General features: G+C 49.3%; 1 protein-coding gene across 3 annotated transcripts in view; it reads right to left on the bottom strand.

Annotated features, from left to right (window-relative positions):
* Positions 1-27,855, bottom strand: part of SH3PXD2A (SH3 and PX domains 2A) — a gene marked incomplete at both ends in the record, with an annotated part of 203,516 nt that overhangs the window by 101,595 nt on the left and 74,066 nt on the right. For all 3 annotated transcript variants that reach the window (XM_084244648.1, XM_084244650.1, XM_084244649.1), the window contains 2 exons: positions 2,629-2,705; positions 24,730-24,805. In XM_084244648.1, coding sequence (XP_084100774.1) covers positions 2,629-2,705; positions 24,730-24,805 — 153 coding nt within the window. The remainder of the gene's footprint in view (positions 1-2,628; positions 2,706-24,729; positions 24,806-27,855) is intronic.

The raw sequence follows: 27,855 nt of genomic DNA, 5'->3' as shown, positions 1-27,855 counted from the left end.
TCGCCTGGCTGATGATGGGTGAATTTTCTGTGACACTCATCCAATCTGCTCCATAGATATTTGAAAGAAACCCTGAGATCTGGGTTGTGAAACCACCATTAGGCAGAGGTACTGGCTGGCTGGCAAGGGCCAGGAGCCCAAAGTCTGGGGCGGTCAGACTGCACGGTCAGACATTGCACGTGTGAGTCTGCAGAGTTGCTGGCTGCTCCATGCACAGAGCAGTTGCACAATTTTGGGTGCATCTGAATCTCCAGCAAATCCCAGACTCAGAGCTCACACTGTCTAGCTGGGTCAAGGAAGAAGATGACTAGACAAGCAGAGCTCCCTATGCAGGGTACTGTGGATAAAAACCCCAGGGGTTTGAAGCAGGATGTCCAAGACAGGTATAGACAAGGTAAATGTTGCCACAGAGTGACAGCATGTGTCACTGACCATGAAGTTGGCTGTGGGGGACAGGGACCCCGAGTGAGATGCTGGATCCTGGTGCCCACAGATAGGACTGCCTGGAGTCCAGTGGTAAAGTGCAGTGTTGGCTGGCAGTGACTATGGACTGTTGCTGGGCTTATCCTAATGATCAATCCAAGTTCATGCCAAGGTCTCAGACAATCAGACCACAGATCCCTGTCTTCTAGTTCAGCAGAATGAAAGGTCACCCTTGCCATTCTCAGACTAAATTACAGCCTGCGAGATGGCTGGCTGCGTGGTGAACCCATGATGTTGCTCCTCGCTGCCGGCTGAGTCGCTCTCGTCAGCACTAGTCAGGTCAGAAGGTCCTGTCTCCTGCAGACCCCACCTAAAAGGCTTCCCCAGCCATCAGCAGCACCACAAGGGCCCAGAACCCCCCTTGATCTCACTCCAATTCAGGAGTCCAGCTCAAAGCCTGATCCCAGGAGATTTTATCAGCTCCCTCTGGCAGACAATTCAGGAATGTCCAACTGCAGATGCCTCAGGCTCCACAGCGGGGGGGAGGCTGAGGCTGATGTGAGCCATAAATCTCAGCTGGAAGAGACCTCCTCTGCCCTGTGCCCCCTCTGCCATTAGCTCTGCCCATGTATTTAACTTGTTAGGAAAGGGATAAGAGAAATAAAAGCTCAGGCTGTAGCCAGCCATTGAGTTGGAAATGATAAACTTCTTTTAAAGAGAAAGATAAATATTGATCTGAAGAAAAGGAGCTTCTAGCTTAAGGGAATTCATCGGGGCATGCTTTTCAGAGCAGGCAGAAAGTCACAGATTCAACCTTGGGTTAAGAGAGTGCATATGGAGTGCTCAGGCTTCCTACAGACTTGGGAACACATTACTAAAGTTAGCAGCTTTCTTCTTATTTAAACACTTTAATGCCAAGCACAATGACTCAGAATTATAAAATATCATTGCAGAAAGGGACCTGAGGGTTACAACTCCATGTAGGGACAGAGCCTTTCCAAGCACTGATATACATTCTCCCTCTCAACCCCTCTTATGAACCAAACCCTGTGAGATAGTTGATTTCATCCCTGTTTTACAGATGAGGAAACTGAAGCCGAGAGGGGGTAAAGCCACTTCTCCAAGGTCACAGAGTTAGTAGGCGGGACACTGGGATTCAGCCCCAGCTCCTCTCACTCTTAATACCAGCACTCAAAACAAAACATTATTCCACACTTGACTCTCCTCAAGATCCCTGAGTCAGACTTCACAGTGGGTTTTGCTTAACGAAGAGAGTCCATCTCCATTAAAGCAGTGGCACCCAGTGAAAACGTGAAATTATTTCCGCCTTGGAACAGTAATAACAAAAACTAGCGTGCTTTTGTCACAAAACAATAACAAAACACTGCGTGCTGTGGCCACAGGTATGTCAGGTCAGCACCCCGATGGCCACCTTCAGCGGAGGGGCCGTTCTTCTCTGTCCTACAGATGTGAAAACTGAGGCACCAGAAAGTCAAGTAACCTGCCCAAGTTCATGAAACTAGTGAGGGGTTGGAACCCAGGCAGCCCAGCCCTCTGGAAGCCTTCAGCCAAGGACACTGAAGTGGGAGTTTCTCAAGCTGGAGGCAGGCGCACGAGGCTCCCAACAGAGTAGAAAGACAAATGGGCTGTGCCTCACAGCATGGCATCCCTTCCTGTCCGAAATTTGGCACTGACTGTTTTAATGTGCAGATGTGCGTGTGTATGTGCATGTGCATGTGAGTGCGTGTGTGCATGTGTACAGGCATGTGAGTGTGTGTGCTGTGTAAGTGCATGTGTAAGGTGTGTTTGCATATGAGTGTGTGTACGTATACAGGTGTGCATGCGTATGTGTGTGTGCATGTGTGTGACGTGTACTCATGTGTTTGCACATGAATTTGCGTCTATAAAGATGTGTATGTGAACATTTGACTGTATCAAGACTTACACGAACACAGAAATATGCATTTCCTATGCTGCTGAACTAGGAACTGATTCTGACAACGTTGCAAAAAGAGTTCAAAGAAACAGTTTTCTTTTGTCAGCAAAATGCCACATACAGAACCCCTTCCACAGGAGGTCCCTTAACTTAGCTCCCAAACCGCTGGAAGTGATTTAAAATAGCATTTTGTAAACCCAGAGCAGACGGTTTTGTACAGGCAGCCTTACTTCACAGATGGACAGACCCACCCCCAGATGCACCCTTACCCGGCAGTACTCATCGATGGGCTTCAGCCTCTTCACAGCTACGTCCCGGATGTGGCTTCTCCGGAAGAGGATCTTGCCTAGAAGAGAGATGCTCGTGAGCTGGTGATAATGGGTGACACTGCGAGGGACCGCTACCTTCTCACTCCTCTCCCTTAGCTTCTCTGCACTTAGCTGACCACCACCCCTGCTCATTTCAAGGAGACAAGAGAGAAGCAGTCACCTTGCCCAGGGCACAGGAGGCTCCCAAGGCTGAGGGTCCTGGACCGCTCAGGCAGAGGAGCCCTGGAGGCTGCCATCTTGTCTGGGCCGAGTCACCTTGTCTGGGTCTAATGGCAGGATCAATGTCCTGACATGGGCGTGGCTCCCAAGTGACCTCAAAAATAAAGACAAAGGAAGGCCCAACCCACATGCTGTGTTTTGTTTTCAGGCCCATCCCTCCTTGAGAAATCAGCATTCCTTCCTGCCAGCCAGGCAGGAATTCCTATTCTTAGCTTAGGTGGGTAGCTATCTGCAAGGCAGGCACAGGCCAGTGCCAAGAGGTGCCCAGTGGCCCAGTCTGACTCTTCCCTGGTCTCATGCTACGTCAGCCATACAGGTGGCTTTGCATCTGGGCTGGTACCTCCCTCCTATAGTCAGAAACGCCAGCCCCAATACCTCCCCAGCAGACCCCTTAGCTAGCCAAATCTATTATAACAAGTGAATCAATGCATAGTCCTTTCAAAGTCAGTTAAATTTAGAATCTGAACACCTTGGTCTGACATTCAAAGCTTATACAGTTGGCCTTTCTGTCTACATTGGCCAGCAATGTCTAGGTTAATGCCCCCTTTCCAGAAGGCCTTCCTTGATTGGCTGAGGTGGGAGTAATCTCTCTTTCCAAAGCATCCCCATACTTTGTCTATCCTAAGACACTCTTCACATTCTCTGCGTATATTGTAGCTATTGGTGAGTCCCATTCAGCAGGGGCCCACCTGACTCATTTCCAGGCCAAGGAGGCCAGCATATGATAAAGTGCTCAGCTATACAAGCATCTGTTGTCTAAACCCTCACAGATTCCCTCTGGAGAAGCTCTTCCTCCATTCCTAATCCATGTGGCTCAAAAGGGGCTAAATGCACCCCTGGCAACAGGGCAGACATCTGACCCAGTCTAGCCCACCAGGGCCAAGGTCACTGGCTCAGAGTTGGGCAGGGACCTGATATGGGCCAATGAGGGCCAGCCTTGAGGCTGCTGCTGCTGCCTTCTTTCTCCCATAGTTGCTGAGCAGGATGAAAATCTGGGACTTCCAGGGGTCATTTTTATTATAACCTAAGAAGAAAAACAAGTGAGAAAAGGATCTGTGCCTGGCACAGGAGGTGCTCGGAGAATGTTTCTTGAATGATTGGAAAGCAGAGCCAAAAGATGGGATGAGCAGCTGGATATAAATCTTACCGAACCCCAGGTCTACCTGGTACTTTTCCCTTGTATAATACAATATAATTCTTTCTTATTTAAACTACTTGGAGCTGGCCTTTCAATCACTTGCATTAAAGATGTTCTAATTCAGGTTAATACCCATTGAAGGTGAACAAATATATAAAGTGGATATGAATCCACTTAATCATCTGTCAGGGTCAAGTGAAGTCCTAAGAAAGGTCATTGCCTTGGTTTAGGTAGATTCCCTCAGAAGCAGACTCAGACATGGAATTGAGACAAGGGGTTCCTCTGGGAGCCATCTAGGAGACACCGGTACGGAGGTGGAGAAGTAAGCCAGGGAAAGGAAGGAAGCACTATCAAGTCAGTTCATCGCTGAGGGGCACAGGAGTTCTGTTCTACTGGGGAATTCCAGGGTACAAGGCAGACACAGAGGTATCCCAACCAAGGGCAAGGGGCTTGGGTATTCACCCACCCATCCCCTGCTTATCACTGAACTTCCAAGAACATTGTCTTTGGTTGAGTGCGCATGGCTAGAAGAGCTGTTCTCCCAAACAAGCCCCTTATTGTTCTCAGGAGCAGCCTCCGGCAGGTAGAGATAAATGGCCTGTGGGTCTGAGGGGGCACCCACAGCCACGCCACAGCCACAGCTGCCACAGCCATGCCTGACTTCTCTGTCACCACGGGCACTAGTCACTGCTGCAGTCACAGTGGAACTCATCCTGTGACTTGCTTCCCGTTTGTCTCATTTGGCGTGAACTGGAGGCCCTGATCTGAGCTCATCCCTCCTCTCAGCTCCACATGCTCCACTGAGCCAAGCTTTGCAGACGGCACGTGCCACACAGGTACTGGGGCCCATTTGCCTTTCCTAGACTCTCTCTCGCTCTCCTTCCTCCCCTTCTCTCTGAAGCCAGGCAGAGAGGCCATCTCCCCATGAGGGACGACACTGTGCAGACCGGACATCATTGAGATAAATAGGCCCAGGCATATGTTCCTTTGAAAGGAGATAAAACGTAATTTATTAAGACATTGGAGAAGGCTGCTTTCCTTGGGGGAAGATGTCACAGATTTGGCATTTCAGGTCTCTTTGCCTCCTAACCTTTTTTGGTTGCCTGCCGCTTTATGGCTCAATGCTGCAGGAGCCTATGGAGGCAGTAAAAATAAATGCATGGTGTGAGGAGACCTGCTCTCAGCACTGACAGTGACAGGCGGCCCCGGGCTGGGTTTCAGAGCTTTCTACCTAAGCCAGTTACCCGTCAGGAGCTGGAGGCCTTCCAGGCCCAGTAACCCCAGCGGTCAAGCAGTATCTTGCAGAAGCCTGATGGACTTGTCTGAGAAGCAGAGGAAACCAAAGGCAAGGCCAGGGGAGGGACCAGGCCCACAAAACTGGCTTTGCCAGGCATTCCTTTCAAATGGAGATAAAATGTGACTTGTCCAGTCTTTAAATATAGCACTCTTGCCCTTCCTTGTCTTGTTGGATGGGGGGATCAACTGTGTCCTCTTCTTAAGCCCCCACTTAAGGTCTGGCCAAATGGGTGACTGAGTCCAGTGTCCCTGAGCCAGAGATCCAGTTGGCCCTTGAGCAATACAGGTTTGGGTCTGAACTACACTGATCTGCTTACAGGCAACCTTTTTAAAAATAAATTCATTTAAATATTTTCCTTACAAGTTTTCTTTTCTCTAGCTTGTCTCATTGTATGAATACAGATAATACATACACTACACAAAATACAGGTTCATTGGCCATTTGTAGTATGAGTATGGCTAACTTACTTCCAGTCAAAAACAGGTTATTAGTGGTTTCATTTTGGGGGATTTAGGAGTCACACACAGATTTTTGACAGTGGGGGAGACCACCACCCCTAACTCCTGTGTTGTTCAAGAGTCAACTGGGTATACCTATAGTCGGATCCAATTGCAGAGACAAAAGTAGCAAAGAAACAGTTAAGGAACAAGGCAGCCCCCCTAACGTGCAGAAGGTTTGGAGAGGGGCAAGAAGGGGGTGGGTAAGTAGGATATGGGGAGAAGCGGGAGGGCTCCTCACCCATGCTGGCACATGTCCCCACCTTACTCCTGGAGCCCACCCTCTGAGGGTAGGACGCATGTCTCCGGGTGGATACCTCCAGGCCCCTGCATAGCCCAAGTTTCTGCTGCTCAGGTGCAAAGTCAGGAAGGTTTCTGCACAAGCCATTTTCTCAGTTGATTTGTTGGAATTGCAACAGGGCTTCCCTCCTTCCCGCTGAAACCCTGACAGAAGCAGCGTTTTCTTTTCTTGGGGCTTTGGCACAGCCAGCGGGGGAAGAGGGAGGGAAGCTCTGGAAGGGATCCTACGGTCTTGACTTCTCTGTTAGGAATCCAAACCGCACTCTGAAAGCCAAACTGGTGATCGTATTAAAAGGGAGAGAGAAAAAAAGGAGGAGGAGGAAAATCCCCATTAAGGAAGCCGAGACCACAGGGCATTAAAGGCCTCTTGTAAATGTAATTCAGCCCGTTTACAGCGAGGTGAGGCTGCTGCCAGAGGCTTCAAAGCCATGCAGAGGCTGCCCCAGAAATCTGATAAGTACCATAAGGAAGATTACACACCAGCATGAAACAGACCTGGGGACTTAACTCATTCCTGCACACAGAGAAGAGAGCTGTCAGCCCCCGTTCCTGCCTATCCTGGCCATTCTCAGCTGACTGGGAATGTGAGACCAAGAGGGGCTTCAGCAGGCATTTTGGGTTCAAGTCCTGCCTGGGCCAGGGGCTGGCTGTGCAACCTTGAAACAGATCCCTCCTTCCTTGGGGCCTCTGTGTTCTGATCTGGAGGCTGAAGAGCCTGGATGATTATTTCTGGTGTGCGGGGGGAGGTTGGCGCAGAACCAGGAGGCACATAGGAAGAGTGAGACAAGTGGTAATAACAGCTAAGTGCTTACTATGTGCCAGACACATACTAGGAGCTTTTCTTTGGGTTCTCTTGCTTAGTCTGCATAACGAGCTTGCAGGGACCTTTTATTAGCCCCGTTTTTCCCAGGAGGAGAAGGCAGCGCAGGGAGATTTAAGGACTTGTCTAAAGTCACTAATGAGTTGGGATTTCAAGCAGGGGTTTGAGCTTAGATGGTGAGTGGGAAAGAGAAGGCAGTGAACCCAGAGAATTCTTTGGGCCTTGAGAGCCATGGTGAGCACTGGGTGTACATGATGGGCACACAGCAGGTATTGCAGGTGGGAAGCAGGATCAGGTGGCAGGTGTTATCTGAGCCAGACCCAAGGCTGTAGATACTAGAGGTGTCATCTTTGCTGCTTCAGAGGCTGGAGGCAGGTGATCAGGGGGCCTGCCTTCCTGAGTGCAGCCAGATGTGGCACATTAGCTCCAGGGCAGCATGAGAAAGATGAACAGGGGCTGCCTGCCAACCCTCTGGCTCTAGTATGGCCAGGGCTGACCCAGGTAAAGGCTGGGAGGCCATAGCTAGGAAACAGCTAGACATTGGGGGCAGGTCCAGCTTGTAAGCAGACTGAGGAGCCAGCAAAGGCTGGCTTTGACTGCTTCTCCATTCCTCCCCCTCCCCCATCATATTTCCTTTCATCATAGTCTCTGTGCTCTAACCAGACCCTGTTGTCAAGTGAAAAGCTGATATTTGTTCATACTCAGGTATGGATGAAAATGAGACTCACTGTGTCATTTTCTAGGGAAAGGTGTATATAGCTCAACCAAAGCCTCGAAGAAACCAAATTATGGTTCTTTAATCTCAGGCATCAAAAAGGTGGCGGTGAGGTGGTTTGGTTTCAGAGTGGGGTCTACTTAGGGTGCATGACACACCCTGTAGGGGCCTGCTTGCTTTATCAAAAGTCCCAGACTGAGTTCATGGACCAACCAGGGTCACCTGTCTCCTGGGGCTACCCCTGCAGCGAGGGGTTGGTTTCAGCATCTCTGACATCAAACAGATGAAAACGAAGGTGGGGTTGTTGGTTTTGGCTGGTTTTTCATAGTGAAGGAAGAGTGGATTCATGTATTATGTTCTCTCTGCCCTCCTGTGCCTAAGGCTTTTTATTGAAGCTTTTTATTCAGGAGCATCTGTCTTTATCAATCTGTCAGCAAGCACAGTGATTTGAGGTACCCTATTACAGCACCATGTACACGGTACATTTGCTGGCCTGGTCCACACCACATGGGGGCCCTCTGGGGGCCTGTATGCAGCGTTGTGGGAGAAGAAGACCCAGGAAGACTAATTCTTCCTCTTTCCTTCCCCCAGGCATATGCCTCAAACATACATGTGACCCTGGGGGTGAGGGTTCCTCTAGTAACTCTCAAGTCTTTTTTCTTCTAATTGGTCTAGGAAATTTGTCTCTGGAGCCACATCAGCCAGCAGAACAGAGAGAACACCCCCACACCCTCATATCCTTCATTTCACTCAACAGTCAGATCCTCACAATTTGCCCCCCCTCCCTTTTGCAGGCTCCAGATACACCCCTGTCCCACTGTGGACCTCAGGCTGCTACTACATCCCTTACACCCAGCTCCCATTGGGGAGATGTATCAGAAAGGTCTGCTGCCCAAGGGGTCCTGATCCCATGTCCTGAGTTTGGGCTCCCATAAATCTCTCTTTCAGCTCCTTGCCAAGACCCCACCTTTGGCTTAGTGTTCAGCATGGTAGGCATCTGTGGGTTTTGCCTGCCAGCATTTTTATTACAACGCCCTAATTTTCTTTTGAGAAACAATCCTCTCTTCTTTTTCAGTCTGCGTGATTTCACTGGATGATTTCACCCCAAACTCCTGGAGTTACTAATCAGTTCAGTCCAGTCATAGGCATGTGACCCAGTTGGTTAAGGAGCATCAGCCTGGGGCTTTTGCTGGAATGACTAGAAAGAGAAGGGCTCTCTTTCTACCTGGGCTGTTAACTCACAAACTGTAAGCCCCACATTGCTAGGAATTAACTTTGCATATCTCTTTGTACTATTGGGGAAAGCCTGTCTCAGAATGAAGTTGACAGTGAAGAAAACAAAGTTGAGAACTAAAGAGACACATATACAACTTGATAATCTAGATCCAGCCATGCCTGAAAACATTACTGCTGAGGTTTCACTATGAGTCAATAAATAAATTCCCTTCTTTTTCTTCAACTAGATTGAGGTGGATCTAGTCTTAGCCACTAAGAGGCTCCTGAATATTACATCTAGCACTGCCATTGGCTGTTGTATGACAGGGGATAGCTCACAACCCATTTGAATCTGTTTCCTCATAGAATTGCCTAACTAGGATTGTGAGGAGCCAATGAACTAATGTATGAAAGCATTTAACACAGAGCCAAGGCCATAATAAATGTTGAACAAGCAAGATATCAGCTCATCAGCTGACAATTCCAGGTCAAGTGGGTGGGGTGGAGGCAGGGTACAACCTGGCCCTGCCCATCTCCTTGCTACCAGGTAGAATCCAAGCACTGGAGTGTTCCCCAGCCACACTTTAGCAACTTTCCTGATTCAGCCCCCATCCCCTAATCACACCATGTCTCCCAAAGCTTCCACTTCTCCCAGGGTGCTCCCCCATCAGCCTAATTCAAAGAGCAGGGAATATGATATGGTGGAGAGGCAGTTATTACTCACTCCACCCACTCACCCTGAAGTACCTTTGGATGAGCCACGCAAGTGAGTTTCCCCACTCAGCACCTTCCAGCCCTCACCACATATCCAAGCAAGCAGACACGAAAATCCACTGGGTTTCACCGTAAGATTGAAACCTTAATTCTTTTGTAGCCATGACATGCTATAGTAAGAATTAGTACATCTAGGGTGGCAAATGGTTTCCCCAATTCTGGTTTGGAGTTTCCCATGCCCAGAACAAAGCCAGGCTTAAGGGAACAAAATCTTTCATGCCCTCACCCCCAGTGGGGACAGGTGGCATTTATGGGTGACTGCTGAGAAGCAGCACCCATGCTGGACATCAGCAGTATTAATCCATTGTGACCAAGCCAAATGAAATCAAAGGCATTTTGAACAGCTTTATGTGTGACCAGTTCAACTTCTTAAAGTATAATACACTTTTTTTAAAAGTATAATATACATCCAGAAAACTGTACAAGTACTGGTATAACTCCATGAATTTTCACAAACCAAATCATCCACCAGAACCCAGATCATGAAACAGCATCACCCACACCCCCGAAGCCCTTCACTATGCCAGCACAGGATTTAGAAGACTAGATGGGGCTATTCCTTCTGCCCTGGCATGGATGTCAGAATTCTAGACTAACTGGGAGTATCTATTGCAGAGAAGAGCCACTAACACATTCATTGACTATAGTGATACTTTTGTTTTTTAAGGCTTATCTAAAAATACCTACATTATGGTTTGATTCAAAGTGCAGCAAATTTAAGTGCATAGTGAGCCTGGACTCCCAGAATAAAATTGGGTTTTTTTTTGTGAAATGTGAACACACTTTTAATTTGTTAATGGTTATAAACAAGGGTTGGCCTTGGGAAGAACCATGTAAACAGAAACAAAACCCCTAAGTTTGCCAGTGTTCCTTTGCTATGGAGAATGCCCAGCATTGGTCTTTGGCCCAAACACAGACCACAGATATTTCATCAGATGTAAGATCTTACTTTACACACAGTCTGGATTATAGGTGGTCAAACAAGAGCATCCCAGACCTTACAAATTACCTATAAGGTAGCTGGCATCACAATAGGCACCAAATCAGAGAATGATGCTGGTCACATGGCGCCATGGGTTGGCAGGCAGGTGGGATCATCCAGCCCAACTCTGGGAGGCAGAGAAAGCATTGGAGTCACCAAGATGACCCTCAGGGGAGGGGGGGGCATTGTGATTACATATAACAGGACTTCAAGTGGCCAAGCTAAGGCTAAATGTCACTTGGGCACTGCTGGGCACTTTAGAGTTAGGGCTGTGTACTCCGTCAGAGTTGAGATTGGACAAGGCTGAGCACACTCTGGAAAGTGGCTTGGTAAATCCATGCAATACGTGCACAAATGGTGGGAAAGGTCGCAAGGTCAAGGACACTGGTCTTTACAGACATGGTGACACAGGTCTGATCTCACCTTTGCAGTTATGTTTTCTTATTCTTGATCCAGTGGAAAGATCAAAAAGAATCAAATTTAGGAGCATTCAGCTGCAAGGGATCAGAGTGTGGGCAGGAGTTGAGAGGCCCTAGGACTGTAAAAGCCCTGAATCCTCAATACCCTGCTTGGGCATTGGTCTTCTCCTTTGCCAAATAGGATTGCAGAGCTGGGATATGGATGTGCAACCCCACGCGGGTCATGCCAGGCACAGTGCTGGGTTTGCAGGAGGCTCTGACATGCGATGCCGTGGCTCTGGAGAAAGGTGGGCCAAATCGGTCCCTGTTTGGTCCTTAGCCTATGTGAACTTCACAGTGACCTTTGTCTGTCTTGAGTCCCTGTTCTTCCCCAGCCCCACTCCCAGTCCATTTGCCACCCAGCAGTCAGGATAATATTAATAAAGACCTTTGCTTAAGCCTTTCAGTGACTTCCCAGCACACTGAGAAATGACATCTAATCTCTCTGTGCTTGGGAGGCCCTGCAGACTTGGCTCTTGCCTCCCACTCTAGCTTCATCTCATCACACCAGCCACGCTAGCCTTCAGTCAGCACCACAAAGATAGGCAGCTGGGTCCCACCTAGGGCCTGAGCACATGCAATGCTCCCCCACAGTTCCAGGCTCACCCTCCATCCTACAGATTGTCTCCCTAGGGAGGACCTGGGTGGGTCACTCCTAGCAAGGAGGCCTCTCCCTCTCCCTCCCAGGCCTTGACCGCCTCCCTCTTAGACTACACCATTTGTAATGAGCTTACATCTGCCTCTTTATGTGGTTCCCTCTGTTCCAAAGTCCAGCCTCTGCTGGTCAGTGAAGCTATTTGTCTCACTCACTGTCATACCCTCAGGGTCCTGCACAGGCCTGGCTCACAGCAGCTCCAGTTGACATTTGCCAAATGGATGAGTGTGTTGACACACTCTCGCTCTGGACTGTCTCACTGACACACACAGACACACAGGCACCTGAAGGCACTAGCACATGCCGCTCACCCCACATACGCTGGGGTTGCTGACCCAGAGTGGGGCTGTGGCAGGGCATGGAGTCGTCCTCCAGGACCCAGACAGAGCGGGGCCAGAGAGTGTGGTTAACTCAGAGCCTGGCATCAGGGCCAGGCTGTCCCTACTCTGTGTGGGTGTGGTGGGCATGGTGGGCAGTGGCTCAGCACCCTCCTTGTGGGAACCCGGGAATAAAGGGCCCTATTCAGGCAGGGCAGCCTCAGCTCCACCCGCCAGGGGAGGCTGCCTCAGGAAAGGGGATGGTGGGGCCCTAGGCCGAGCTGCCCAGCAGCCTCTCCCTGTGGCATGGCCCACAGTGGGAAACCAGGCCAGGCGGCCAGAGCCTTCAGAGAGGCCTGCCCAGAGGAGGGGCGGTCCTGGTTCGGAGGGGTGATGCTGAAAGACACAGTTAACTTCTGATGCTCTGAAGTGGAGGGAAACCCCAGGATGCACAGGCCCTATGGAAAATGGCCCCATAACCACAAGTCTGGCTGTGCCAGCCACAGGGGAGTTTGCCTGGCTGGGGGTGGACATTGTCCCTGAAAGCCTGCTTTTCTTCAACTTTGGTTCTGTTGGCAGAACTGAGCCCATTTAGTCAACTCCCTTCAGCAACTTCCCACCAATATTCGCTGTGGTTCTAGCCCTTTTTTGCAAGGGCAGGGAGAACATATTGATAATAGATAACATTCACCGAGTATGTGGTGAGTACTAAGCCCTGGGCTGCGTGCTTTATATTTAATTGATTACATGATCTTCACAACAAACTGATCCAGGAACTGGGTACTTTTCCCATTTTATAGATGTATAAGCTGAAGCTCAGAAGAGTTTAGTGAGCTCCCCAAGGTCACAGAGCTAGTAAGTGGTAGAGCTGCCCAGTCTTTTTATTATCTCAATTAAATTATTTTTAATGAATAAAGATTCATAATACTATATATGAGCTAGGGGTATAGGTTCAGATATATGTTATACAATACCCACCACCAAAGCACCCATATTCCTCTACCACAGGCCAATGGACCCCCTGTTTCCTTAACCCCCTACTAGTAGCATCAGATCTACAGTCAGATTTCAAGGGTGGGTTTGGGTTTGGTTTTGTCTGTCCCTTTGCTTTGTTTCTTTATGTTCTACCTATGTGAAATTATTTGGCATCTATCTTTGCCCTTTTAACTTACTTCATTGAGCATAATCCCCTCCAGTTCCATCCATGTTGTTGCAAATGACAAAATTTCTTCTGTGTTTTTAATTGTGGAGAAGTACTCCATTGTGGAGTCAGGGCTGTGAGGCAGCTAGACTTTGCTCCACAGCATGTATCTGTTCACAAAGATGGTTCAGAAGAAATGGGTACAAGGTCAGTGAACATGGAGGGTGTTTCTAGAACTCAGAAAGAGAGTGTTTCTCCAGGCCCTACCAGCAAGCCTGAAATCTCCCAAGAGACACCAAAGTGACAACCAGGCTCACTCCTAGTCCAGGCTTTGGTGATTTGTGACTGTCTGCTACCCGGCCGCTATTCATGCCTCCAGATATTTTGGGGCAGTGTTATTTATAGACCATATTTCTATTTATATTTTAATTGAATTCCTGCTAACCCTAGCTAGATTCCCTCCCCCCATCCTTGCCAAATCCTAAAGAGAGGAGGATAAGAACTCTTTTTTACCAAGTAAGTCAGGGGCAAAGGTGAAGGTCAAAGTCTTGGCTGTGAGTGCAGTCTTTCAGCAGGATCCCTTTGCAGGGAAGCATTCAAGACAAGGGAGCTTTCTACACTTTCCAAAGGAAATGGGGGGTGAGGAGGGGGAGGGCACAAAGCTGGCCTTATACAGAAGCAGCCACATTCCGCCAATGCAGTGGGATTTGAGGTGGGCTTAGAAGACCTCTGTTCCCTTAAAATGTTTTCCCTTTTGTATGATATTTCATCATTAGGCATTTATTCTTTTGGTCTTAATAGCTATTAGATCACAAAATGTTGGGACTATGAGAAAATCTAGACAGTATCAAACCCAAGCGTTGAATTTCACATATGGGGAAATTTAGTCTCAGATAGAGGCTATGACATGTTCTAGGGAAATCTGAACGAATAAATGGAAATCTGTTACAATGCACAGGAGACCATTTCATGTTGGAGGAAGAGCTATCAGACACAGCAAAAGAAACAAAGAAATGGGGGATGCAAAGTGGATTCAGAATTCTTCTCTCAGCGAGTGTTAGGAATAAACTAGCAAAACAAGGTGTTGTTTCCTAAGGTTCTACTTGGTACCCCCAAGAAAAAGTCCTGGTTTTAGGGTCACTTAGAAAAATAAAGGTAAAGTGGGACTTCTTTCTTCCTCATTTTTAATTCCTTATTGAACTGTGGTTTAGGAAACAGATGGTTGTCACTACATGGTCACTTTAGAAGTTTGTGTTTACAGAGCCAGTCTCACAGAAGTACATCATTTCCTTGTGGGAACTATGCCTGCAATTCCGGCATCAGCCACTGGGTGGCTGTTTCAAACACGCAGATTAAAAAGTAACAGAAAATAATGTAATCTACACAACACCTTTATGGTAGGAATGTGACACTTTATTAATAGCACAGCATTGATCAACCTCTAATTGAGAAAAAAATATGGGCCTAGTACACTTCTGCTGCACAATTCTGCTATCTTGAATAGAGTTTAAAGAAAACACCGCGGTACAGGTGATACATCCACGATTTTTTTTACCAAAGCTCAATCGTTACTCTCCATGCCTGAAGTACCTCTTTGGTCAATCCCTCTCTGCACGAAGCACTTCCAGGACACAGAGAATAGTGAGTGGCCAAGAGTTTGGGTTGGAATTGGAGGGTCCTGGATTTGAATCCCAGCTCTTCCTCTTACTAGTTGAGTGACTTTCTAGCCTGGGTGTTTTTATTTTTAAGTGGGGTCGTCATTAAATGAGCTAATACAAGGTACATGAAATTCTTCATGAGATATCTGGGGAAAGTATGTCCTCAATAAGTAGTAGCTATAATGCTTGGCCAAAATCTTATATTTTTAATTGTTTAACCTGGTAAACTTTCCAAGCACAGTTTCTCAGAAAGCTGCTTGCAACTTTTCCCCAATAGCCAATTAAACAAATTGGTTACCAGCTCACACATAAACAGTTTGCGCTTGCGCTTGCTCTCTCTCTCTCTCTCTCTCTCTACCCCTCCCTCTCCCTCTCCCTCTCCCTCTTTCTCTTTCTCTCTCCCTCCCTCCCTCCCTCCCTCTCCTCTCTCTCTCTCTCTCTTTCTGCCTCTCTCTTTCTCAACAAGTCTTTCTGTTAAAGAGAATAGCTCTGCCAAAGAGGTCTTACTGAAGCCATCTTCACCAATTACCAACTATTAAAGTTGTAAAGTCATTTCTCAGATCAGAAAGCAGCAGCTGGGAGTTAAGATCTTGCAATGAGAGAAGGCAACAAATTCCTAGTCACCACTCATCCCAGCTCTCCCCCAATTGGTTCCCTTATTGAAGTTTACAGAAGAGCAAAAGATGCTCCTTAAATCTCAGTTTATTTTTTTATAACTACCAGACATTCCTTAAGGAAGACTCAAGCTGTTGCTCCCTGCTAGCAGCAGAACCAACCAGGACACAGACTCTAGATAGACTCGCGCCATGTTGTCTTCAAAATACAGAGGGTTCATAAGCCAGCCTCCCAGCCCCAAGGGACTTTGGAAATAAAAACCTTAGCAATTCCCTTGGACCTCCAACCCACCCTGCAAGGGAGGGGAGAGAGAACGTCCCTACCTAGAGCTGCTGGATTGGTGCTGGGGGAGAGAGAGCTATGTGGTGACATCATGCTCCATCCCGTAGGGTGCCAGGTGGTAGCTCAGGGATGGGTAGGGATGTGTGGCCAATGAATGGCCCTCACCAAGTTCCCCATATGCATCCTTGTCTCCCCATCCACCTCTACTTTGGGTGAGAAATTGACTCACCAACAAAAGGCCAGTGGTTTATATTTCGCGGATGGAGGGTACATAACTGCACACCCAGGAACACAGCCAGAGAGTCTGTGGAAGGGTTTCCATGGAACTTAAACCATGCTTCTCAGAACCTTCCCCTGTATACAAATCACCTGTGCGTGTCCTTACAATGCATGCTGTGACTCAGAGAGTCTGGGGTGGGGCTGGGACTCCGATTTCTAACAAGCTCTCAGATGATGCTCACGCCAACGATCTTCCAACCACGTTTTGAGACATGTAACTACTGTGCGTGAGACCTGTCTCCTGAAAGGCATCTCAGAGACAGCTCCTCGGTGTGTTGAGTGTGATACAAATAATCACCAAATCATCCGCGGGCAGTGAGGGCTCACGGTGCACACCAGGCAGCACGCCTGCTGGTGCTGTCAGCAGGTGTTTCCCATGAGGGTGGTGGTTCAGGGGCAGCGACTCCAGACTCCTGAGTAAAGCTGGCCCAGGGTCCCACAGCAACTTCGGGCTGAGACAATGCTTACCTGCCTCTGCCACAGAAAGAGTAAAGGCTTCAATTCAGATGAGGCACCAAGCAGAAGGCCCAGTGTGAGCCCAGATCTATTTGAGCCAAAGCCAGTGCTCAGAACCACCCTTGGGCCACCTCTGGATCACTTTGGTCATAGCTCATGACCAAAGTAAGCTATGCCCCCAGTCTGTTCTCACCAAGAAGAAATCTAGGCCCCCATGCTCTGGCCTGGGGAGACACAGAAGCCCTCTTCCCTCGCCCAGTCCCTGGAGAGCAGACTGGCTAGTCCTGCCAACTGAGTCCCACCCTCCCTCCTCATGCTGTGCCAGACCCTTCAGGCCCACTGTGGGCTGCAGGCAGGCAGCCTGGCATCCTGGCGCCTCTGCAGTGGACCTCAGCCCTTGGACTGTGGCGGTAAAGGGGAGGGGGTGTTTTAGGCCAGAAGCGCTTGTCCTGCTGAAAGCCAGGCAGCCTGGATGAATGGTGCATCAGTTCAGATAGGCCTGGGGCATCTCCAAGAGTCAGCTCGCTCCCTGCCAGGGAAGAGACTGGTTTGGGGCTCTGCCCTTGGGCCTGGCTCCAGTTGGGGTGACCGTGGAGCACAGTGGAGGGGTCAGGCCAGGGACACTGTGGAGACTTGCCACCAGTGCCCCTCACCTCCTAAGAAGGGGGGGACCTGAGCTCCCTCTCAATGGCCCTCAGTGTTCTCTCTCCACCACCACCCTCTGCGACCCCTCCTTACACCCCACCGAAACCTAGACCCAGAAACAGAGTACCTAGTGCTGGGGATGCCGGGGAGGGAGGCTTATGGAGAGCACTCCTCACCACAAAGCATCTTTCATAGGCACCGAAGACCTCAGCTATCTCAGGGAGGAGGGAGGAAGTCATTTCCTTTTGCCCCCAGGAATGAAGTTAAAGGTAGGGGTTAGGGATGGGGGTCTGCCATCTTGGCCAGGGCTGCCCCTCACAGAACCATGGGTAAGTCATTCTCGACCTCTCTCTCACCCCCAGCCCCAATCCATCAACCAGGCCACTTGGCTGTTCCTCTAAGACACATCGCAGATCTACCTCTCTCCATGCCACTGCCCAGCCTTGGCCAAGTCACCCTCATACCTCCCCGTTTCTCGTCCAGCATCTGCCGGGTCTTCCTACTCCTGGGCTTGCTCCCTTACCCTTCCAGTCTGTGACTCCATCCCATCAGGGAAGGGGCCTTTCAAGACAGAAACCCAAGCATGTGGTCCCTTTGCTTAAAATCTTGCTGAGACCTCTCACTGCACACAGAATAAATCCTTGGCCCTCAGTGTGGCCAGAACAACTGCCCAGCTGGCTGGGTGGACTCTGTAGTCTTCCTGCCCACAGCCACGCTGAAAACTCACAGTCACATCAGCTGGGCTTCTCTTGCTCCCAGAAGCCCAGCACCTTCTCCCCTCTCTTGCCTAGTTGCCTCTTGCTTTGTCCTCTCCATCCTACTGTAACAGGGTGGTCCCCAGGAAAGGGGGAGGTTCCCTGCCCCACCCAAGGGAGGGTGGAGCTGAGCAGGAAGAGGAGAAGCTGCAGAAGAGACTGAGGAAGGAAGCAGGATGGAGCCAGGAGACCTGGAGGAGGCGCATGGAGCCTAGAGACACGTGAAGAAACTGCGCTTGTCTTTTGGTTGTGGACTGGGTGACACAGATGTGGGTGAGACCCATGGGGAGGTGACAGTGGCAGCTTTTATCTTGATGTTGATTTTGCTCTTTTCCTTCTGGGCTTGTCTGGTTGTTTCTGACCCTTTTCTGTGGGTCCCCACTGGAAGATGCTTTAGACTTGTGGCAGGCTTTGGGGCCTTGCTCTGGGCCGATCCCATTTGGATGGAGTTTTACCCGCGAGGGGACGGGTAACTTTGGGTGCTTGATTTAGAAAATAAATTCTTTGCCTTTCCTGTATTGTTTCCTAATTAAAGTTCCTTCCCATTAAAGTCTCCTATGTTTTCTGTTGATGCGGCGGATGGCAGAACCCATTTAGAATAGGCAGGTTTGTGGGGTTTGGGCTGCCCCTCTCCCTGTCCTATAACAATACCTGTGCTCAGGTAACTGTCCTGTCAGTCTTCTACACTTCAGTGTGAATTTACTAACAGCACGGCTCCCAGAGTATTCTCTCCCACAGTGAAAGGGTTTGACCCATGTTAAAGGTCAAGGCATCAGGTAAGGAAATGGTTTATTCCAGGAGAGGGGAGTGAGACGTGTTGGTTGGGGAGGCCAGGAATATCCCAGAGCCCTGAGATCAATAGAGTCGGTGATTCTGCCAACACACAGGGTCATCCAGTTGCTCTAGTTTGACTTTTAGTTTAACTGATTCCACTTTTTGTTGCAGTGACTAGATCAAGTCATGCTAAAACCTAGGGCCCCGGACTCCCAATCTGGGGCACATTTTTTTCCCTGCATGTTAGACAGGTTGACTGACACCTCAAAAAGATACACACTTCTACTTGGGTTAAAAGACCCCCCCAGATGTACTCTATTCAGGACTAAGGGTCTGGGTGGGTGTTCAGGAGTTTGCTTCTCGTCTAGAATTATCTCTAGACCAGGAAGACACTTCATAGTTTATAATAACATAACTTGGCTTTTTCCCTGGTCTTGAAATGTGGGGATGACAGGGAAAGGGCCTGACCCACATTAATGTTCCAAAGTCCAAAGACCCCTTGAGGGGCAGCCTCCTGAACACTCATTGTTCCCAGGCTACCGGGCCACTTTGGAGCTGAGCGATGTGTACTGCCATGTGTACTGGGCCGCTCACACTGTCCCCCGCCACCCGATCAATCATTGGCTCAACGCAGAAGCTGCTCCTTGCTGCTTGGTCAGCACAGGCAAGAAAGGCGCAGCATAAAGAGCAACTAGAGCTGAAATTGGTGGGAAGGGCTCCTTTATTGTTTGCTTTCTGAACCTTCCCCCAACCCCCCCCCTCCAAGGCCGCCACTGCTGTCCTGAGAACAGTGACTCACTCTGCCTTGTTCTCAGTTGTATCACCAGCACCTACGGCTGGGCCTGCACACAGTAGGTGCTCAATACCTGCACAGGAATAAAACTGCAGTTCTTCCACGTGGCATTTGAAGCCCAATGCTGACAGCAGACCTGAGAGCCACCCAGCCCAGATTACAGAGTGGGAGCATGATTTTTGGGGGTGTGGGGGGTAATTACAGACAGAGAAGACCAGCACTGACAGGGGAGGATGGAGGGAAGCAGCATGGAAAACAGCACACAGTGCTTCTCAGGCTATAATCTTGTTGATCCTTTTAAACCCTGGCATTACCAGCAGACCCTACTTTTCCTTCTTTATCACTTAGAAGGTTTGTCTTTTCCTGCCATCCCAGGTCATGAGTGGGGCTCAGAAACCCCCCAGGCCCTCTTCCTTGGGGGCTGCTGTCCCCGCCAGCGTCTCTGAGCCTCTGTCTCCCTCAGTGTTTCCAAGGCCCTTGGGGAGGTCAAAAAGACTACGGCCTAGGGGCAGAACCAGCGCTCCCCAGCGCCTAGACCAGCCCTAGGTAGAGACATCCCTTCCCCCTGCTTCCTTTTGTGTTGGAACAAACACCGGATCTGATGCATAGGGCACTGGGGGGCAGGGAGAGGAAGGTCCTGGAGACCACACTTGTAATTCACCTAGCACCGGTGGCTCCAAACTACCTCTTCATTAAGGGGCCAGAACATAAACTGGTAAGTGGGTGCAAAAAGAACCAAGCATGCATGGCTGCCGTCTAAAAATACACCCCTCTAAGCTAGTAAGGTCACGAGGTTGCCTGTAGGTTGGTTAACACTGACTTTAATTATGCTTTTAGGCTCACACTTCTTCCTAAGCTATCTGGCTTCTCCATGACTCATCAACTCAGGAACATGTATAGCTATAGGTAGGACTGACTCATCGGTAGGATAAAGGGACTTTCTGGAAGCTCAAAGCCCCAGTGCCAGCCAGCACAGAGACGCAGATGGCTTGTGAGTGGGAGGAACCTCACAGCTTTGAAGAGTGAGTTCTCTATCTGCTCTGCCGCCTGGCTTTGGAAGTCCCTCGGTCTCTGGTCGCAGCTGTTTGCTTTTTACATCAGCAGCTACACACTCTACTTTGCTCTGCAATGACCATTTCCTCCCAGGGAGCCTCCTAGGGCTAGCAAACTAAGGATACACAGGAAATCGACTCCAATCCCAGGATGGGCAACAGGAGATGGATTTTCCACAATAGTCTTTTAAAACAAGGCAGAAAGTTCCATGTAAACAGTAGGCTGCCCTGAGAGTGGGCTGACCACACCACCTCGTGAGACACAGTGTCCTAGAGATTTCACTTATACCCACCCTTCCCAAAGCAAGTGACCCCAGAAAGAAAACCTGTTGTGAGATAATTTGCCTTTGTTTCTGGCATTTCTGCATGTCTTGTCAACAAGGTTAACTGCTTTTTGTTCTGGATTATCTTTTCAAAGGTGTTTGTACAGCAAACAGCTGTAGAAGGCAGAAGCAGCATCTTGCTCTGCAGCAGACAGTAGGTTTGCCTATGGCCTTGGGAGATTGGGATAGAGTCTCTCTCCAGGGCAAAAGAGATAGGTTTGGTTATTGCTTGTTATAAGAGATCTGGGTTTCCTAGAATCTGGGTTCCTCTGCTACCCTGAGCCCCTGCATGTGCAGGCATGCACCTGGCCCACCGGTCTGCTGTGGTACTCAGAGGCAGTGGGAAGTTACGCAGACATGCTGCTGCCTTCTGCTGTGATACCACCTTTGCCTCTGCCCTGGGAGTCTCATGTTTTCTACTATCATTCACAAAACATCCAGGGCAAGTTCAACTGCCTTGTACATGGAATGAAATCTTAAATTCTTCCTCTTTCTTGAACAGGGTAGCTCTGCTCCTGCTGGAGTCAAGGCTGTTGCTCAGCCTCTGCATCCTAAGTCTGCAATGTTTCCAGCAAATTCGGAAGTAATCCAAATGATAGAGACATATGTAAACAACAGGAAGAAGAATTACTTTTAAAAAAAGCACGCTGCATTGCAAAAGGACTTATCACAAGCCCCTTTGAAGTGTAATACTACTTAGAACACCCGGATGGTGATTTGTCCCAAAGAGCTGAGTGTGCACGGAGTTTTTCAAGAAGATGCTTTCGTGTCAGATGAGGTTCGATCCTGCTTTTCTGTTGGAGGTGGGGATGCCAAAAGGTCAGGCCTGTGTGGAGTTTCTCAGGGACAATTGCAGGCCCTGTCTCTTTTCTATAGGCCAGTTGACACACTTGTTGAACTGCATGCTCCACCTCTTTACGATAAAAATCAACTCTTTGGGTGTGTGGTCTGCTTAGCTGAGTTGTACTGATATCGATTTCTGCGGTTGGTAATGTCCTGGGGTGACATACCATATTACCACTGGGGACACTGGGCCAGGGTGCATCACTCTGTGGCTGGGTGCTGGTGGACAGTGACGTGATCTCTCCTTACATTGGGAATAATGCCTGCCCCTTGCAGTATGACAGTGGTTACTGGAGGGAAGGTTTAGTGTTTTTGTGACTACTTAAGAATTTTTATTTAAAAATAAGTTAAAAAAAAAGTGCTGACACTTAGAAAACCAAATAGCCAATCTTGTTAGACTCATAATTAAATGAAGCCATGCTCTGAGAGCTTTGGGGTTACCTGCTTGTAATCACATTAAAATAATGTGGTAATAAATTACCCCCCCACCAAAAAAAATCAATTACTCAGCTCTGGTGACCTTAGTCACTCCATGGAGTGAGAGCATGAGAGCCCTTAGGAGTCACCTGAGTCCCCAGGAATTTTGCCCCCTCCCTTTCCCCCACTCGGTGCACTCCCAACACACAGAAGGCAAAGACGGAGGGACTTCCAGGGTGAAGGGTTCTCAGGCAGAACCTCCTAGGAGCCTCGCCTGGGAAGTGAGGCAGCAAGTGAGAAGGGCAGGGACGGTCTGGCTGAGGCTGGCCATGCCAGTCCTCCTGGCCCAAAGTCATGCACAGGGCACAGCAGCAGGGCCCCGGCTCACCACCAGGGCTCAGGGGTGGAGTAATGTGACATGACTTCTCTCTAATGGGGATAATGCCACCTACCCTTCAGAGATCTCGAGAGATTTTTGAGAGAGTCCGAGGACAAGGCTAAGTACACAGTAGGGGCACTCACTATAAAAGGTATTGTTTGTAAGGGAGAATGCCCAATTCACAATCACTCAACAAAGCACCTTAACAAAGTACCTACCATACATTCAGCCCCACCACAGAAATGTGAGCGTAGACAATGGCCTCATCTCAAAGGAAGGCCATGAGACATGTCTCCCTGCCTTTCACCATGTGAGGTTTGGAGGCCCAGGCCCACAAGGAGGGGGTCCTTTCCCTTCTCCCCACACCCCATCTCTACCTCCCCAGGGCATCAGGACTTTGATAAAACTTTCTGCCCCTTCTTGGTCAAGAAAACCACTTGGGTTGCTTTATGGAGAACGACTTGTCACACCTGGGGTCCCTAACTTCTCCTCCCTCCTCCCATGGGTCTTTCAGCCTTCACAAAAGCATGGGTGGGTCTGCAGAGTGGACCTCCAGCCCTGGTGAAAACAACTGGTAGGACCTCATTAAGCGCAGTTTATGCAGGACCTGAGTGCTAAGCAAATGTAAGACTCCACACTGGTGATGATACTGGCTCCCCTCCAGCACCTTAAGGGCCCTGCCCAGAGCCTACCCAGCCCCTCCAGCTGTACTGCAGAACATTCTACCTGCCCCCCAAGAACCAGTGGGCATCTCCTGGGATGGAACTTCTGCTTTCAACCACAGGAGCCCTGGGGCCTCACTACTCTTCATGCCCACAAGCTAACCCAGAACTCAGGCCACACACTCACCAGATATTGCACAAGTTTGTCCTAGACCTTGAGATATACAGTCATATGCAGGATTTGCTGCCCATATTCAACTGGCAGAATGAGCAGGCATGTGACCAGGGAGCATGGGTCCCCTCCCGCTCCCAATGCCTCTGCTTTCTCTGTGAGGCCCCAGCCGTGAGTCTGAGGCCAGGAGGGCCCAAGCAAAACAGCTGGTTTGGCAATCCCAACATGACTCCCAGACCTCACACCAGGTAACAGACATGCATGCCATGTCCTGCCATCTCTGGGGCTAAGACTGAAACCCCCACCTTGAGAAGGAGAGTTAGGGGGTGGGTGTTTCTTCTCCCTCCCTTTGGATTTTCCTTGCTCTGAAATTCCAGGCAAAGCAAAGGGCTGGCAGAACTTCTGAAGCTGGCTGGATAACCCTCCTGGGGTTGCAAGAGTAAAGGCACCCTGATTACCTGGCGTGTTTGAATTCTCTAAGGTTCTGTTGATTTGCCGCTGCTAGCACTGAGCCTGGGCAATTAGCAGGTAACAGTGGGTCACCCTCCCCAAAGGCAGGGGGTAGCAAAGGAACGCATGCTGGTGTTGCATCATATAGTGGATGCTGTAGGCGCCCTGCCCAGAGCCCGTCTCCAGGGGCATGACCTCAGTCCTCAGGAGCCTGCAGTTACTTTAGCCTGCAGTTACTCCGAACTTCAACATCTTCATCCCCAAAGTGGAAGATATAATGCACACCTCAGTAAGGAGATCTGTGCATGATAAGAAATTAAAAGGCATCTTATAAGCCATAAATTCTTACTCCAACTTGGACATCACAGTAATAGCTGGGAATGACACACCTGAGCATTTTTCCTCTAAATTACACAACAGACATAACCAGCCATCTTAAACGTGTTCTACATGGTGCGGTGCTCAATGACCACAATGGCCAGACAGACCCAGGTTCAAATTCTGACTCTGCCAACTCACAGGTCGTGTTCTGTAAGCTCCAGGGACCTCAGTGGGATAACGATGCAGGGAGGACTTGAGGGGATGTGGCTCCACTGCAGGTTTTCTAGGATTACGATGGAAGTCAGTGGGGGCACTTCAGCCTCTTTCAGAGGAGAACTTGATCTCTCTGTGCTTTTTTATAAAAAGGAACCCAAAGTCCTAGGACCTGAGAAACTCCTCATAAGTTACATGGTCCCCAGCTAGCAGAGGAGGCCCCGGGAAAGTGGGAGAAGCCCCCAGGAGGGCAGTGGCCTTCAAAATCAGGGGCTTCTGAGCCCCTAGGGAGGCAACAATACACAGATTCCTAGCCCTCCTCCCCCCAGAATTTCTGGCTTCATAGCCAGCCCTTTCTTGGCCTGAGGAAGGCCTCTCCCCAGACTGTCCCCCACCCCCACCAGCAGGGCCAACCAAAGCTTACCTGGGAGGAAGGGGATGATTCTCTGCTTGGGGTCCTTTTGGCCACCTTCGATGGGAAACTTATCCAAAAGCTGCATCTGAGGAGCCAGACAGAGGGAAAGGATTCAGAAGACTGAACGGCCCTCAGCATCCATTCCCCACCCTACCCCACCCCACAGCTCCCGGCCCAGCTGTCTTCACAAGGGTGAGTGCACCCTCAGACACCCCCCCCCCTCCCCGTTTCACAGATGATTGACAAACCACATGGGGCATGAGAGGGAGGAGGCCAGAGCTCTCTCTGCATCAAAGGGGTGTCTGAGCAATCTCCTGAAGCGGTGGGGCCTGGGGAGAGGCATCTGCAGACGCCCCTGAGCCTGGCTGCAGGTGGGGTTTCCAAAGTCGCTTTTGGGTCCAATTTCTTTCATCTGTTTCTGCTGGGTGAGCCCTTTCAGCCACCTGACATCCCAAACCCTCCTGAGCCAGGCCAGAGGAAGACCCCACCTGACACTTCAGACAGACCACCCATCTTCCAGAACTGCTCCTCAGAGACAGACCTAGATGTTATTTTAATTGCAAAACCAAATCTAGCCTGTTGCTCCCACTGCAATGGCGGTATCCTACCTTCCCACCCTGAGATGGCTGCTTTTTCCCCAGGAACAGACCCATTGGAAGAGCCTCCAGGTTCTGGTGGAGCCTCCAGGGTTCTGGAGGAACAACAATTTTTTCTTCTGCTATTCTGGGCTGAACTTCTGTATAAGCTGGAAAAACACACGGCAGAGAGGATGGACAAGGCCACAGCCCCTATGCATGTCGTTATTCCCCCTTCCAAGGCGGGGTGGAGAGAGCTGACCGAGGCCTGCTGCCCCAGCTGTGCGGCCTTGGGCAAGGCCCGGAAACGCTCTGCTTGGGCCTCAGGCGCCTCAATGGTAAAATGAGGAAGACCAGTCTCATGCTCTCTGAAGTCCTCGCCTGACTTCAAGTGTCTATGGAGCACCTACTGAGGGCACTGAGCTCTAAGAAAATGAGAGCAAAGAAAGGAGGTAAAGTTCCTGCTCTCAGGGAGTTTACATCCCAGGAGATGAACAGTAAACACGTAAATATGCATCTTGTCAGGGTGGAGAGGACTGAGCAAGGTGCCGAGGTGCAGGCATGAGATCCGAGAGGCAGGAAAGGTCAGAGCAGAAGAGGGTGCTCGACCTACAGGGTACTGAGTGGATCCCAGGGTAGGGGCAGAGACCAGTTTGGAGCCTACGGATAGTGGCTCCACCCACAATGTTAGCACTGGAGGTGGTGAAAGGTGGTGCCACGCTTGACTTTGTGTGTGCATATTCTATCCATCTACTTGCCCATTTAGCTCTCACACATGATGTTAGAATTCTCTCTTCCACAATCATAAACAGACTATTTAGAGTCCACACGTGAAGGGTGGGTCACTGTCAAATTCCACTCAAAACAAGACAGAGACTGCATATTATTAACTTTCACTTCCCTGAATACAGACTGAAATTTAACAAAAGCTGGCTCATGAGTTTTCAGGCCCTGGTATAGTTAACCCTTTTCTCAAACATGGACTAATTGCCTGCGGCATGAAAATACAGTCACCAAGCCACAACAGTAGAAACTTAGGAATTTCTAAAAAAAAGTCAATAAATTTCAAATAAATCCCACGTCCAATTTCCTCACCCACATTCTACTGTGTAAATTTTATTTCTATATGGCATAAGTGATTCCTATTCACTGAGAGGGGAAACAACTAGAAGAATCAGCAGCAGTGGGTGGTCAAAAAAATAATAAGAATCACTCATGATCCCTCCTCCTGAAGAAGTGACATTACTATGTGGGAATACAAATCTTTTCCAGACATCCTTCCATGCATGTGAATACAATAAGCTCATAGATGCTCTTCCACTATATAATGAGCACTTCCCCACATCAGTCAGCATTTCCATATCAGCTTGGCTAATTGTGACAGAGTTCCAATGTTTGGATGAGTTGCAGTTTCTTTACCAAGCCCTTCCCCCCCACCACCACTTTGCTGGATGTTTAGGTAGTGTCTGATTTCTCACTTCTGTACGTAACAGTATGGAACATTCCTGTTCAAGCATTATATGAAAGATGACACTTCTTGAATAGAATTTTGTTTCATCTTGTTGAAATTTGTGCATATTTATAGGTGCCAAGAAGACTGAGAACAATAGACGGATAATTAATATGTGTAGTCCAGGCCTGGGGTCTCTCTAAGCCTGGGCTCCACAGAATTTCTGAGGAAGAGAACAGAGATGACTAGAAGAAAGATGGCTCAGCAACATGCCCTGTTATAGGGTGAACTGCTCTCCTCTGAGCCACTTTCCTCCTGAAATAAGGTGGCCAGCTGTGCCCAGCAAGCTGTGGGACACACCCAGGATTCTGCATCTCTCTGGAGCTCAAAGGAGTTAGACTACAGGAACTTTAAGTTTCCTATCAGCTCTGACCTCATTTGTTTTCTGACTGCCAATTCTTTTTCAGGTCTGAGATTCTCAGATACACAATAACAGGGAATAGGGAGGGTGGGGCCTTGTGGAAAGGGGCAGGCAGGCTCATGCCTTTATCCCTTTCCTCCAAAAACATTGACGGTGTGCCATCCAGATGCCAGGTCCTCTGTTGAGTGCAGGACATGAGTTATACCAAGGAGCTAAGGATGTAGATCCTGCCTTCAGCATGCATGCAATGTACCTGGTGACATGTTAAAATAGCTGGGTAAAGCATGTGCATATGTCAAGGTGTGAAGCTGTACACCAAAAGATCTGTAAAGTAATACTGTACCAATAAAATTTGATTAAGAAATAAATTAATAAAATACAGGTTCTGATTCAGAGATTGGGCAGGGGTTGAGATCCTGTTTTTCTATCAAGCTCACGGGTGATGTTCCACTGCTAGTCCATGGGCCACTCTCAGAGCAAAGCCCTACAGCTGTGCTGTCCTAGATGGCAGTCACATGCCACGCATGACAACTGAGTGTCTGAAATGTGACCAGTCCAAACTGAGATGTGCTATAAGAATAAAATATGCAGGGTCTCCCCGGTGGCGCAGTGGTTGAACACTGAGTTGCAAAGCTACCCGCAGCCTCTACACCACCGGTTCGATCCCCGGCCGCCGGCGAGGGTCCCAC

Source organism: Talpa europaea, assembly GCF_964194135.1.
Source record: "Talpa europaea genome assembly, chromosome: 10".
Classification (NCBI taxonomy): domain Eukaryota; kingdom Metazoa; phylum Chordata; class Mammalia; order Eulipotyphla; family Talpidae; genus Talpa; species Talpa europaea.
Note: the sequence above shows the minus strand (reverse complement) of the source record. Positions and strands in the feature narration are given on the sequence as shown.